The sequence below is a fragment of the Camelus bactrianus genome, chromosome 9 (genome assembly GCF_048773025.1).
Source record: "Camelus bactrianus isolate YW-2024 breed Bactrian camel chromosome 9, ASM4877302v1, whole genome shotgun sequence".
In the NCBI taxonomy this organism is placed as follows: Eukaryota; Metazoa; Chordata; class Mammalia; order Artiodactyla; family Camelidae; genus Camelus; species Camelus bactrianus.
The window spans coordinates 69012393-69024380 of NC_133547.1; the positions used below are offsets into that span (position 1 = coordinate 69012393).

An 11988-nucleotide genomic window follows, 5' to 3' on the forward strand; every position below is an offset into this window, starting at 1 on the left:
TCAAATTCTTCTTAGTTTCTTTATTAGTTTTTTGGGCACAGTTAACTGTTTCCATGGTGACAAGGGTTTTTATTTGTTTTACATTTTGTCATCTCGAAGTCTCATGACATCAGCCAGCAGAATACACAAAAGTAGGCTCTCCACTTTGTACAAGAGGAAAATAATAAATTCCATTAAAAGTTCACTTTGACAAAGGAAGAGACAACCTCCGATGAAAACCACACGCAGGAGGACCCAATATACATATATATATAGTGTATAGATATTTATAGATATCTCATTTTAAAGTACACAGAAGAAAAAATCCAAGATTCACAGCGCTATCTACAGTAAGAGGATTAATTCTACCAGCTTTTCAAACAGTCACATTCAATATTCAAGAGAAGCACGTGAGTGAACAGAACTGTGGACAGACTAATACCCCACCGGGTTCTAGAACCTAGAGCAGTCTAGAGTAATGGCTTAAGATTATAGAAGAAGATGATGTGTGCAGAGGAAATGTGGATACAGGTCTCCCCTTAGCCCCAGAGCACCTCCCTACACACACATCCCCTCCACAGCCCTGCATTTTTCATTGCTCGCTCCTCTTCTCCTTTTTACTTATTTTGGGGCTTGTGGCAATTAATTTAGGCTCAGAGACAAATGGCTTCTGGTTTCTGGGCCAGGAGATTCTACCTGGTGCGGTTGGAGAATGGGAAGTAGATGGCACAGCCCTGGGCTTCCGGTGGCAGGAGTGTGTAGGGGGGAGCCTTTCCCCTCCGCCTGGCCCTTGTTCACTTCAGGAACTTTTCACTTCCCATCCCAGGACCCAGCAAGCCCCAGCCTAAGCCTGCTCCAACTGGTTAGGATGGTGATGTGGGGCTGTGAAATCCTGCTACTCTGGACCAGTTTTCTCCAAATGAACCCTCTCAGTGATGCCTATGTGCAACATCAGCATAGCTTAACCAGAACTCTCCCTAGAAACGTTTCCAGCAGCCTTAGCCATACTGCTGCTGACTGGGTTGTCCTCCATGGAACCTGGGGCAAAAAAGGGGTCAGCAGGAACTCTCAGCCACCACTGCCTGCTGGCTTCCAAAGGAAGGCACCACGAAGTTCTCAGAGGTGCTCCCAACAGTATCCCAGCCTTTAACCTCAGCTCTAGTCAGTTCCCTATGGAGACAAGAGGACCAGGCGACTTCTGCCACAGGGCCTTGGCTCAGAGATGGGACAGGGACAGGAAGTGGCAGAGTGTGGGCTGGAAGGGACAGTCTGTGAGGTCCTGCCCTCAAGGTCCTCTATGTTCTGTCTTCCTTGGGCAGAGAAACCCCTTTCAGCCCTCACCTGCCTGGCTCTACAGCACCAGGCCTGCCCAGAGAGCACCAGGGAAACGGCTGTCTGGAGGAGCGCCCTCTTGTGGCTACTGTTCAGATGATTGTCACATGTGCTGCAAGACAGAAACAGATGTGCTTGGTGGAGGGGCTGGGAGGGTAAGGGGCCTGCAGAGTTCCAGGGCTTCTGCCTGAGTGCTCCCCACTGCTGTCTCCTGGTTCTCACACCAGTGCCTGAGTTGGACCCCGTGCTCCCTGTCCCAGCAGCCACCACCTCAAAACCCCAACCCATCTTCAAACCTGCCTGCCTGAGCGGGTCAACTCATGCTCTTTCTTTAATCCAGGATGCCATCTGGATCCTGGCCAGAGAAAGACTGAGTCTTTCCTGAGCTAATCTCCTTCCTCCCTAGAACCCTGCCCTGACTGTGCCTGTGCCGTGGGGAGGTGGAAGAGGGACTAAGTCAGCCAAGGTAATGAGGTGAGTGAGAGGACGGGGTGGGGAGGAGTGAGCCCCTCGAACCATCTGGAGACTGTTCTGCTGCAGCATATAAGATGGATCCCCTCATCTTTTTAAACAAAAGAGAAGTAACCCCATTTTCTCCCCTTCACCCTCACAAAAACAAACTAAAGGGAAAATGAGCCTCGCGAGGATGGCAGTGGGACGTCGATGCGGGCTGGGGCAGGTGGGCATCTTCGTGGGACCAAGGGCTTCAGCAGGACACCTCCATGGTGTGGTTGACCTGGCCCAGCCCCTCACTGCTCTCCGAGTGGGTGCAGGCCTGCGGGCGGCTGCCGTCCACCGAGCTGGCGCTGGTGAGGGACGCGGTGCGAGAGCGGGCAAGACGGGTCATGCTGGCCGAGGGCACTGCGGACACAGAGGGCACCAGGGTGAGGACCAGCAGGTGGGGCCGGGCGCCAGCAGGCAAGAAAAGGATTTACACAAGCAAAGCGGCCAGCGAGAACTGTTCCTCTGACAGCACAGAGGTCCATCCCAAGCCAGGGCTGTGCATCTGCTGTGTCAAGCCCAAGGCATGCAACGCCAGCGACGGGGAGTGTGCGACACCTGGCCAGAGCTATGGCCAAAACAGACTAGGAGTTCACTGGGTATCCTTGAGCTGGTGCAAGGATAGGACGTTATTTCCAACTCTGCCTCCCTCAAGAGGACGATGGGGCAGTGGGGGGAGTAAGACCACTTCTACAAAGAAAGACAAGGTGTGTTGGGCTCAAACTGCCCTAAATCCAGTTTCTGCCCTTAATCAGTTTCACAAGCAGGACTTACAGGGAGCAACTTCTACCTTCTTGACCTCAACCAGCCATCTCTCCAGATCAGGCATGGCTTGCCCCTGACCCCAGGGTCTACACCTCTGAGAGCCTGGGCTCTACCTCTGAGAGGTTTTGGTTCCAACTGCCAGAGCTCTGGAAGCCACAGGGCCCATGGCAGCCGAGAAGCAAGACTGATGTAAAACCCAGCCAATCAAGAGCCCTAAATGGGACAGAGCCCACAGAAGAGCAGGACACAAGAAGGTTCTAAACCATGGTAAGATGCGGCCTGGCTGCAGCACTGCACAGAGGAAGGAGCAGGGGGTACTGGGGTGAGGGGTCCATGCATCAGGGGAGGGGCCATGGGGCTACCTGCTCCTCCACTCAGTCTTCGGTCCTTCAAGTATGCAACTAAGAGAGAAGACAGAGCCAGAGGGGCGGGGGTGGGGGAGACACAGAACATGGGTGAAGAGGATGTCTGGCAAGGGGACGGTGTTGAGATGGGCCAGAAACGAGGGGACAGGCACAGAGAAGGCTGGGGGTGGGGCCAGAGGCTCAAGGAGCCCTCCCACTCCTGCCCATCTGCCGAAGCAGGGGCCCCAGAAGGAACCACAGCACCAACTGATGTCAGTCTGGCCCTAGAAGCCCCAAGAGCAGGGAAGGAGCACTCATCTCACCCCTGCATCTCTAACCTGGGCTGTGGCACTGGGGGGCTCTTGCCAGCAAAGCCTTTGGGGCCCATACCCTAGTCCCAGTGCCCTCACCATTCCGCTAGGGCTCAGTCTCCCCATGAAAGGAATGGGGGAGGCCTGCACGACCTCCCAAACCCCTCCCAGCTCTTGAGCTGCCTGGTGCTATTTCTCCCGGGGCCCTGAAAATGTGTCCCAGCACCTGACAAGTGCCCACCCACTTGTCCCCACCCGTGTCCACCAGGCCCTCCTGTGCTCAGGGCCCAGCCTCAGAGCCCCTGCTGGGCCTCACTGTTTAGTCTTGGCTTCTCTCTGCCCTACTTCTCCACAGACAGGCCAGCAGGGAGGCCCCAGGCCTCTGAGAATTGGGGATTTCTACTTCTGTCTGGCCTTCCCCACGGGCCTGTCCTAAGGAGGCACAAATTCGGGGAAAGGAAGTTTGCTTCCAGCAGGAAAGCCAGGAGTAAGCAGAGATGTGCGGAATCCCGGAGATAGGGGTGTGTCACCAGCGGGGCGTGTGAGTGCTGGAGGGGCTCAGGAGCAGGGGCTCTCCTCCCTACACAGGTGGAAGTTACGGGGCAGGGACCCAGTTCCACTCAGAGCCCCTGTCTCCTCAGGGACTTTAGATATGCTACCCGCAGGTTTGGCTGCCTTCAGCTCTCCTAACACCAGATGGCCCCACATGCCCGCCCCAGTCCCCAGACTCCAAGCCTATCGTCCGGTGCCCCAGTGCATCCAGCACCTGTGACAAAGCCCTTCTCAGGTGCTGTAGGCCATGCACAGGGGTGGTGGTGGGGGTGGTGGATGACTTACCTTCAGGCAGGCTTCCCTGGCAGGACTCAGCCTCGGGCTCTGGTCCCCCACCCCATCAGGCCCAGTCCTGCCAGGAGAGGAACCCCAAAGCCTCCCCGACAGGACGGCACAGGAGAGCAGGGCCGGGCCTGGGACGACTGACTTAGAACCTACGTGGAGATGCCCTGGGGGTGCCCAGGCAGGTCGGGTGCGTGTGATTGAGAGTGCCACAGCATCCGGCCCTGGTAACCTGGACCTCCTGCCCACAGGCTGCTCAGACCCAGCTCTCTGCCTGCCCACCCGTCTCTGGGGCGGGGCGGGGTGAAGGTACACTTACTGTAGCCCATGCCTTGCAGGAAGTACTTGAAGGCTTCAGTCAACTTCCCGGGCTGCGGGATGGAGGGACAGGCACACACTTTGATTGGCTGTCTGGGATTCTGGTAGTGGGAAGGCTTCCCCCACCCGAGGCCAGGTAAGGGAGGGAGGGCCAAGAGTCTCACCTGTGTGACCTGGGGGAGCCCCCCGGAATCTGCCATCTGCAAAGGAGAGAGGCCGGTGGGCTGAGCAGGGGCCACCTTACACCACACCTTGCCTGTCCCTTGCACACCTGGATGGGATCCCCTGACTGGGCACACTGATCTGCTCCCACCCTGGCTGGGACCCCAGGCAGGCCCCTCCCTGTGGCTGGGTCCATGGTGGGAAGGGCCTCACCTTCAGAAAGGTCGTGGTGGTTGGATCCAGTTTGGAGTTGCACTCCACCTGGGGACAAGGAGCCAGCTTCAGCAGAGTGAGGTGCCCAGGGGTATCAGGGAGCCCCCTAACCCAGTTGCTAAAGCAGGTTGTATCCCCAGAGCTGGGAGGCCCTACTGGGGAGGGAGACAGTGCAGGGGGCAGACATAGGCCAGCACCTCCCTGGGTGCCTTCTGAAAGTCCAAGGCCCTGGGGATCAGGAAGCAGCCCCCTGAGGGCCTGAGACCCTCTACACTACCCGTAACTTTTGGAGGGGGGTAGAGGCTGGGCAGAGTCCTCAAGGGAGCCAGAGCCACCTTGGTGGGAATGGCTGGGAGAGCACCAGGGACCACTGGAGTTGGGCGTTGAGGTGAGGGCGGGCCAAGGTCAGCAGCAGGGGACCCTGGCAGACATAGCCTGCACCCCTGATCCTCTGAGCCCTCAGGCCCAGGGAGAGTGTGGTGGTTTCCGTGCGTCCCTGGGCACTCAGGACCCTCTGGGCTAATGGGGACATGAAACTCCCAGGCTGCCTGCTCTCAGAGTTCCAACAGGAGAAGTGACATGTGCTCCCCAAATGGAATGGGTACACGTGGAGGTCAAAGGGAGATCACTGCTGTGCTCAGGAATTATTTCATAACGAATGAGTCAAATTTTAGAGTAAAGAGAGATCTTAGTCTCTGGGCCTGAAATGGGTTGAGACTGAGGTGAGGCTGCACTGCTGGTGGGTGGGGAGGGGGGCCAGCAGGAGGCCTGGCCCTGGCCCCAGCTCCCTCCTGTCTCCAGGCCTCCCTCGCCTGAAAGATGGGGGTTGCAGCAGGTGGAGGTGAATGACCAGGTGGTGGGGAAGTCAGATGAGAAGCCCACCATCCAGTGCCCACCCCTGAGGCTTCCCTGGGTTGGGCCAAGAATTGGCTCTGCTGGCCAGAAGCCAATGCCCCCCTTCCTCCTGCCTCCCACCTGCACCAGGGCAGTCCCTCACTCACCACCCCATCCTCAGCAGGGGCGTTATCCCCGACCACCAGCATCACTGGGCAGCTGCAGACACAGAGGGAAAAAGAGGGCTGTCTGGCCCTGGGTACTGGAGGGGGCGGTGCAAAGGTGGGTGGTGGCGGGGGGCACTCACCGGAGCGTCTTGGCATTGGGCACCATTCCAGGCCGGTTAATGTCCAGGTCTCTGCGGCTGCGGGGAGGGGCAGAAGCAGACTTGAGCATCCCGGGACTGGATCCTGGGGCCGGGCATGGGGGAGCGTCCCCACGCCTGACACTGCTCTTTCAGCCATACTCCATCCCTCCACCGTCCCTGGAGGCACCAGGCTGGCCCCACATTTGGGGTGTATGCTCTAAACAAAGCCTCACAGATGCCATTGGTAAATCTGGGAGACAGGGACCTGTTCTGTATAAATTGGGGCCTTAGGGCTCCCCACATGTGTGACTTCTTCCCAGGCCCCCAGCTCATGTCACCTGGGCCCTCACACTGGCCTCTTATCCTCCGATGTGCACCAACCTCCACCTGTGCTGGGGGGTCCTGGGCCTTAGAGGGAGGCAGGGCCTGGGCCTCTCTTTTCTCCAAAGTTTCTCCAGCACTGGGCACACAGCAGGTGCTTAATAAATATTTGTAAAAGAAAAAGAAGGGAGGGCAGGCCAATGGGGGGCCCTGGTACTCCCCTGCTGAGCAACCCCAAAGGGGCTCCCCGGAGCACTTCATCCAGCCTCCTCCCCATTTACAGACCTCAGCACTGAGGCTCAGGGTTGTAGGGGCAGGCGTGCGCCCACACCCCCACTGCTCCCCCGGCAGTGCCCAGGGGAGGAGGAGTGGAGGAGCCCTCAAGGGGTGTGACCCCAGGCACTGGGAGAGTGTGTGGCCGTCCTGCCTGCTTCCTCCTGTGGGGCACCTCTACCAGGGGGCCCCAACGGCTTGAGCGCTTCCTCCTGCTGCCAGCTGGGCCCCACGTGCCCACACCTGTTGTACATGTTCCAGAAGAGCTGCAGGTTGGCCTGGTTCACCACGTTCCCGATCTGCTGCCGGTAGCTCTGCACCAACTCTGTGTTGCTCACCAGCTCCTCCTGGGCCCCGGGAGGACAGGTGGGGCGCACGGAAGGGAGCCAACAGACACGGACGGGCTCAGAGCAGGCATCGTGGCTGGAGCAGCCCCTGCCCCACCCCCAGTGATGAGGGGAGAGGGGGTGGGGGGAAGAGTGTGGGGGTGCCAACAACCCCAGGTGAGGAGGGGTCCTCTCCTCACTCTTAGATGCCGTGGTCCTGCGGCTGACCACAGGGTACGGGTTGGGGCAGGTCAGATGCCACGTAACCCCGCCACCCTCTTCCTCCTGCCCAGCTAGGAGGGGGTTGAAGCCCTGGTACCCCTGAGCGGGGGCAGAACCAGGCCCTTCAGGAGCTGCCTGAGGCGCCTGGAGACCCCCAGCCCGGCCACCCCTGCTCCTGCATGAGGACACCCTACCCCCTTACCTGGCTGAAGAGGTGGGATAGCACCATGTCGGGTAAAGTGCTGGTCAGGCCAGAGAGCTGCGGGCCGGGGCAGAGGCCGGCGTCAGTGCCGCCGCGCACCCCAGCCCGCGACAGGACGGCCCCGGTCCAGGCAGACCCCGCTCACCTTGGTGGCGGCCCAGTCGATCCAGCCTTTGCCATTGGGGTCGATGTTCATCAGCACCAGCCCCTCCACTAGGTCGGGGAAGATGAGCTATCACGACAGGGAGACAGGGCTGGGGGGCGGGGACCTGGACGAGGTGCAGGGAGGCCCAGTCTTCCCACAAAGAAAACTGAAATTCCAGCCCTGCCTATCTCACAGGCGGCCGGGAGGGTCCGAGGAGAAGGGAATGCTCTGTAAGGGCTTCAGGGTGCATGATGACCAGATGCCTTCAGCTGGGGATTCGCCCGGGCGGCTCTTCCAGCTACCCTGCTTGGCCTCTTCCCCACCTGGACCCTTTCAAAATTCTTTGATTTGTTTTCAATCTATGCCCATGTCACTGTTTTCCACCCTTTAATGTATCTTTGAAGATGCCATTGTTGCAAAACTGAGAATTAACCATCTTCCATAAAATATCTTGTTTGCTTTCATAGAAAAAGCCCTGGTGATGTTGAGAAACTGACCTTTCCAAAGCCCGTTTTGTGTTAGATATCATAGGGGAGATTCGTGTTTCCTGTTCAGCTGTTTGCCCATGTTTAGGCGGAAGTGGTGATACAATTCTTCTGTCATGTCAAGGTTGTCTGGGCTGGCAGGGAACGGTCTACCGTTACCAAAGGGATTAAGTGCTGTAATTGAAACTGAAGTTGAAAATTCTTGGCCAATTTCTTTTGAAGAAAGAAATCTTCTGAATCCTAAAATTTTTTGTTTTTAGAGATGGAAAGCTTGTGGGCTCCTACCAGACATGATGTTTCTCAAACGTGACTTTCTTTAAATGTTGCAGACGTAAGTGTAATTTTTGGTTAAAAAAATGATTCGTGTTTAAATATAAGTGATTAGGATAATCCTTACTTGGCAGCTAGAGTAACTAGTTGCATAGTTTGTTGCTAACAGAAATTCTGGTTTTGCATAATGGTTGAAGCAAGTTATAGCTTATAGTGTTTCCAGGCAATGTATGGAAAAAGTAAACTTTTCTCTTTTTTTAAGTTAACTTCCTTGGAGGAAAAAAAAGAAAAAAGGACTTTCCTAAGTGAAGAGGAAGTACGGTGAGGAGGAGAGGAAGAAAGAGCAGGGAAAGTTCCTGTGGGGTTGCCCCTGGCAGAGACCTGTCCTGGGGTTGTTTGGGGAGGGGGCGTGTGTCGGTGGGGCACTCACTGCAAACTTCGCCAGCACGTAGGCTCCGGCTCCCACTCCGATGCCAATCACATACTTGAACCTGGTAGAGAGCATGGCTGGTCACTCTAGGGGTTTCCTGCGACTGCCATCCGGAGCAGACCCACTCAGAGCCCTCAGCCCCTAGCCCTGGTGGCTCTGTAGCAGTGGTGGCCACTCCCCACCCCCCAGGCCCCCAGCACAGGAGCAGGGCTGGGCGGGGACTCACCCAAAGTGCTGCACCACGCTGGGGAGCATGGCGGCCAGCTGCTCCATGGAGGGGAACTGGTACCTGCGGGCAGAGCAGGGGGTCAGGTGCCACTGCAGCCAGGGGTGCAGAGCTGGGGAGAGCTGGAGGGAGCTCCGGGCACCTACCCCTGAGGAAACTGTGACGCCCCCACCTGCTGACCAGGGGCATCCACGTGGCACACCACAAAGTGCTTGGTGATCTCCTGCATGTCCTCAAAGTTGAAGAACGTATTGAAGCACAACTTGTCTGCAAAGACACAGCTCTCAGCTGTGGCTGAGCAGGGGGTGGGAGGCCGTGGGCGCTGAGAGGGAGGTTGAGGCTGGGAAACCGAGACCCACATGGCTAAGGGCACAGAGCTATGTGTGCGTGGGGATGGAGGAGGGAGGGATAAGACTGAGGCATGCTTACGGTTGAGACCCACGTCGTGGTAGGTGAGGATGGCTGGGCGGTTGCCCTTGGGGGAGCCCCGGATCACCACGTGCAGAAGGCCATAAGGCGTCTCGATGTCGTGTTCCTGGATGGGAGAGATGGTGCTGGACACTCTGGGCAGCCCTCATTCCTGATTCTTCTGGGGAATGAGGCTGTGGGGCACCCTGGGGACTACTGGGCCTGTGGTGGGGCCTCCACTGGCTCCAGATTCGGGTGTCCCCTTCTCAGGACCCCAAGCAGCCCTCAGGGAGGACAGACCAGAGGGAGCACCACTTCCCAAGGGTGTTCAGCACAGGGGCAACATGAACTGGTCTGCACGGGCAAGTTCTGGTCTTATCTGCAAACCAGCCACTGCCCAGGCCCAGGCCCTGCTGCACTCGGCCCTCCAGGCTCCAGTTTCCCCCCGCTCGCTGCAGCCCCTCCAGGACAGCTCTGCCATCCCCACTGAGTCCTGCCTTCATCATGTTCCTCCTCGACTCAGAACCCTTCAAAAGGGCCGCAGATCCTGAAGGGGACTGGCCTCAACAGCCCTGCCTTGAATCCACGGCAAGGACCACATGTGGGCCAGCCCAGCCTCCGACCCCCACACCTGCCCCTGGTTCCACCTCCAGGCTCTTGCTCCTGCCATTCCTTCCACCTCGAATGCCCCTCTCTGTGATCCCCAAGGCCTCCCTCAGGCAGGGCCGGGCTAGACACCCACCCCTCCCCACAGGCCTTTTGCAGCAGCCGCTCTGGGGTCTTCCTGTGTTCATGCCCTTGGTTTTGCTGCTCAGGTCGTCAGTCCTTCAGGAAGCAGGAGCTGGATGCTGCAGGTTCAAGACCTGCTCTGCCCCTTACTGTGTGATTCTGAGGGGGGCACGCCACTTCTCTGTGCCTCAGCCACCTCTTCCCAAGCCATCTCATAGGGACTCTGTGAGAACTAAACAAACTGCTATTTGCTGACTGTTCAGCACTTGGAAAGGGCCCCAGAATGGGGGCTGCTGTGCGTGGGCATCCCTGAGCCCTGCTGGCTGGTCCCTCTGCGAACCAGTCACTCTTGGCCACTGGTGGAGACTCCAAGAGGGTCTGTCAAAGTTGAATAAACAGCCCTGCCCTGCACCACGGGGAGTCCTGGGAACCACAGCAGGGGGGCCTGGGGAGTTGGAGGTGGGGCTAGGGTTGGAGGGTCAGCATGTGACTGGCTGAGCACCTACTGTGTGCCAGGTGTTATGCAAGAGAGAAAGAGCTCTTTTCCCCACCTTGCAGGTAGAGGACACTAGAGCAGTTAGATTCAGAGAGAATCTAAATTCTTCCCTCCAACAGGAAAGGGGAGACTCGGGAGGCAGGAGACAGCTTCTTGGGGAATGGCCTTTTTAAGTCTGGGCTCAGAGGACCACTGTCCAGGCCTGTCTCCAGTGGAGAGTGACAAGGAGGTGCCAACTCTGTGGCCAAAGGCCACACCCCAGGAGCCACACTTCTGGGAGGCCTCCAGGTGGGCCAGGTCCAGCACAGCCTTCCCATGGCCCAGGACTGCCCTACCTTAGGGCCATCAAAACAAGGAATGCTTCCTGCTCACTGACGGCTGACCAGACATTTTTCGTGTGTCTTCTTATTTACTCACAGAAGAGGAAACTGAGGCTTGGGAAAAAAAGAACTGACTTGCCCAAGGTAAAGCTCAGAGAGGGCAGGGTGCCAGCCCCAGGCTGCATTTTCTGAGGAAACGAGCAAGGTCCACCCAAGAGACTTCTGAGCAGGCAGCCTCTCCACCGCTGCCTGTCCCTGCTGGGGTTGGGGGGCCCTGCCGCACCCACACCTCCCATGCTTTCTTGGCTCTGGAGGGCAGGGTCTGGAGCAGGAAGGGTGCACAGTGCAGTGGAGGGCAGGGGATAGAGCAGGAGGGTCCCCCAGAGCACAAGAGCTGCAGTGCGCTTCGTGCGGGTACTGGGCAGTCGGGCCAGGGCAGCTCTAGCCCTGCAGGGCACAAGACAGGGCCTAGGGGTGTTCTCTCAGACCCCCACCGCCCGTGGATGTGTGTGAAGGGGTCCCTGTCCCCTCCCAGCCCTGGTGTTGCCACCCAGATCCCCATCCCCCAGGGCAGCGGGACTCAGCCGCAGTGCTTGCCCCGCTAAGGCTCAACTCCCTGGGGACAGAAGGGCTGGGCCTGGGCGGGCCATAGGGGGGCGTCTGCCGAGTTGCCTGTCCTGCAGGGCACAGTGACCTTGGCTGAACCCTCCAGCAGACGTCCCTGAGCCCCCTCCGATCCAGGAACTCAGATCCAGCTCATCTTGATAGAGGCCAAACGTCCCAGCAGGACGCACTCTGAGTCCCCCAACCCACAGGGTCGAGCACTCCCATTGGCTCCCGGTGACGTCAGAGTCCGCCCCCGCCCCCCCCCCCGCCTCCCGATGGGCACCAGCGCCGAGGCACTGCGGCAGCAAGGGAGGGGGCTCTGACGTCCCCTCTCTGCCTGTCTGTCTCCCCTCGCTTGTGACCTTGAGGGCTGGGGGGAGGGGGCTTCCGAGCTGAGATTCAGTTCATGAGCACGTGGGGAGGGGGGTGGTACGATTCTTCCTGTCAACCGCATCAATAATTCAAGGCAGCCGGTCCGCAGCAGCCGGTAGGCGCTGACGTCGTAGCCTGGGTGCCTGCCGACCCCACGGCCTGCGAACCCGACAGGGGAGGAGGATGTTGGAGGGGTAGGTCTACCTACCTCTCCCTCCTTCAGTTAGAACAGCACTGAGCCTGGGCACCTGCACCCC

The 11988-nt window shown here is 58.4% G+C and overlaps 1 protein-coding gene across 8 annotated transcripts in view; it reads right to left on the bottom strand.

The window, feature by feature from the left end:
- NDRG4 (NDRG family member 4) overlaps positions 1-11988 on the bottom strand; it is a 39545-nt gene continuing 27557 nt past the window's right edge. For 6 of the 8 annotated variants that reach the window (XM_074370650.1, XM_074370651.1, XM_074370648.1 and 3 more), the window contains 14 exons: positions 9230-9335; positions 8947-9067; positions 8801-8863; positions 8575-8635; positions 7390-7476; positions 7245-7301; positions 6738-6841; positions 5901-5957; positions 5761-5812; positions 4760-4807; positions 4549-4584; positions 4386-4437; positions 2940-2978; positions 1-2172 (listed from right to left, as the gene is read on the bottom strand). In XM_074370650.1, coding sequence (XP_074226751.1) covers positions 2018-2172; positions 2940-2978; positions 4386-4437; positions 4549-4584; positions 4760-4807; positions 5761-5812; positions 5901-5957; positions 6738-6841; positions 7245-7301; positions 7390-7476; positions 8575-8635; positions 8801-8863; positions 8947-9067; positions 9230-9335 — 1038 coding nt within the window. In that variant the 3' untranslated portion in view covers positions 1-2017. The remainder of the gene's footprint in view (positions 2173-2939; positions 2979-4385; positions 4438-4548; positions 4585-4759; positions 4808-5760; positions 5813-5900; positions 5958-6737; positions 6842-7244; positions 7302-7389; positions 7477-8574; positions 8636-8800; positions 8864-8946; positions 9068-9229; positions 9336-11988) is intronic. The other 2 variants (XM_074370649.1, XM_074370654.1) reach the window with 1 other exon arrangement.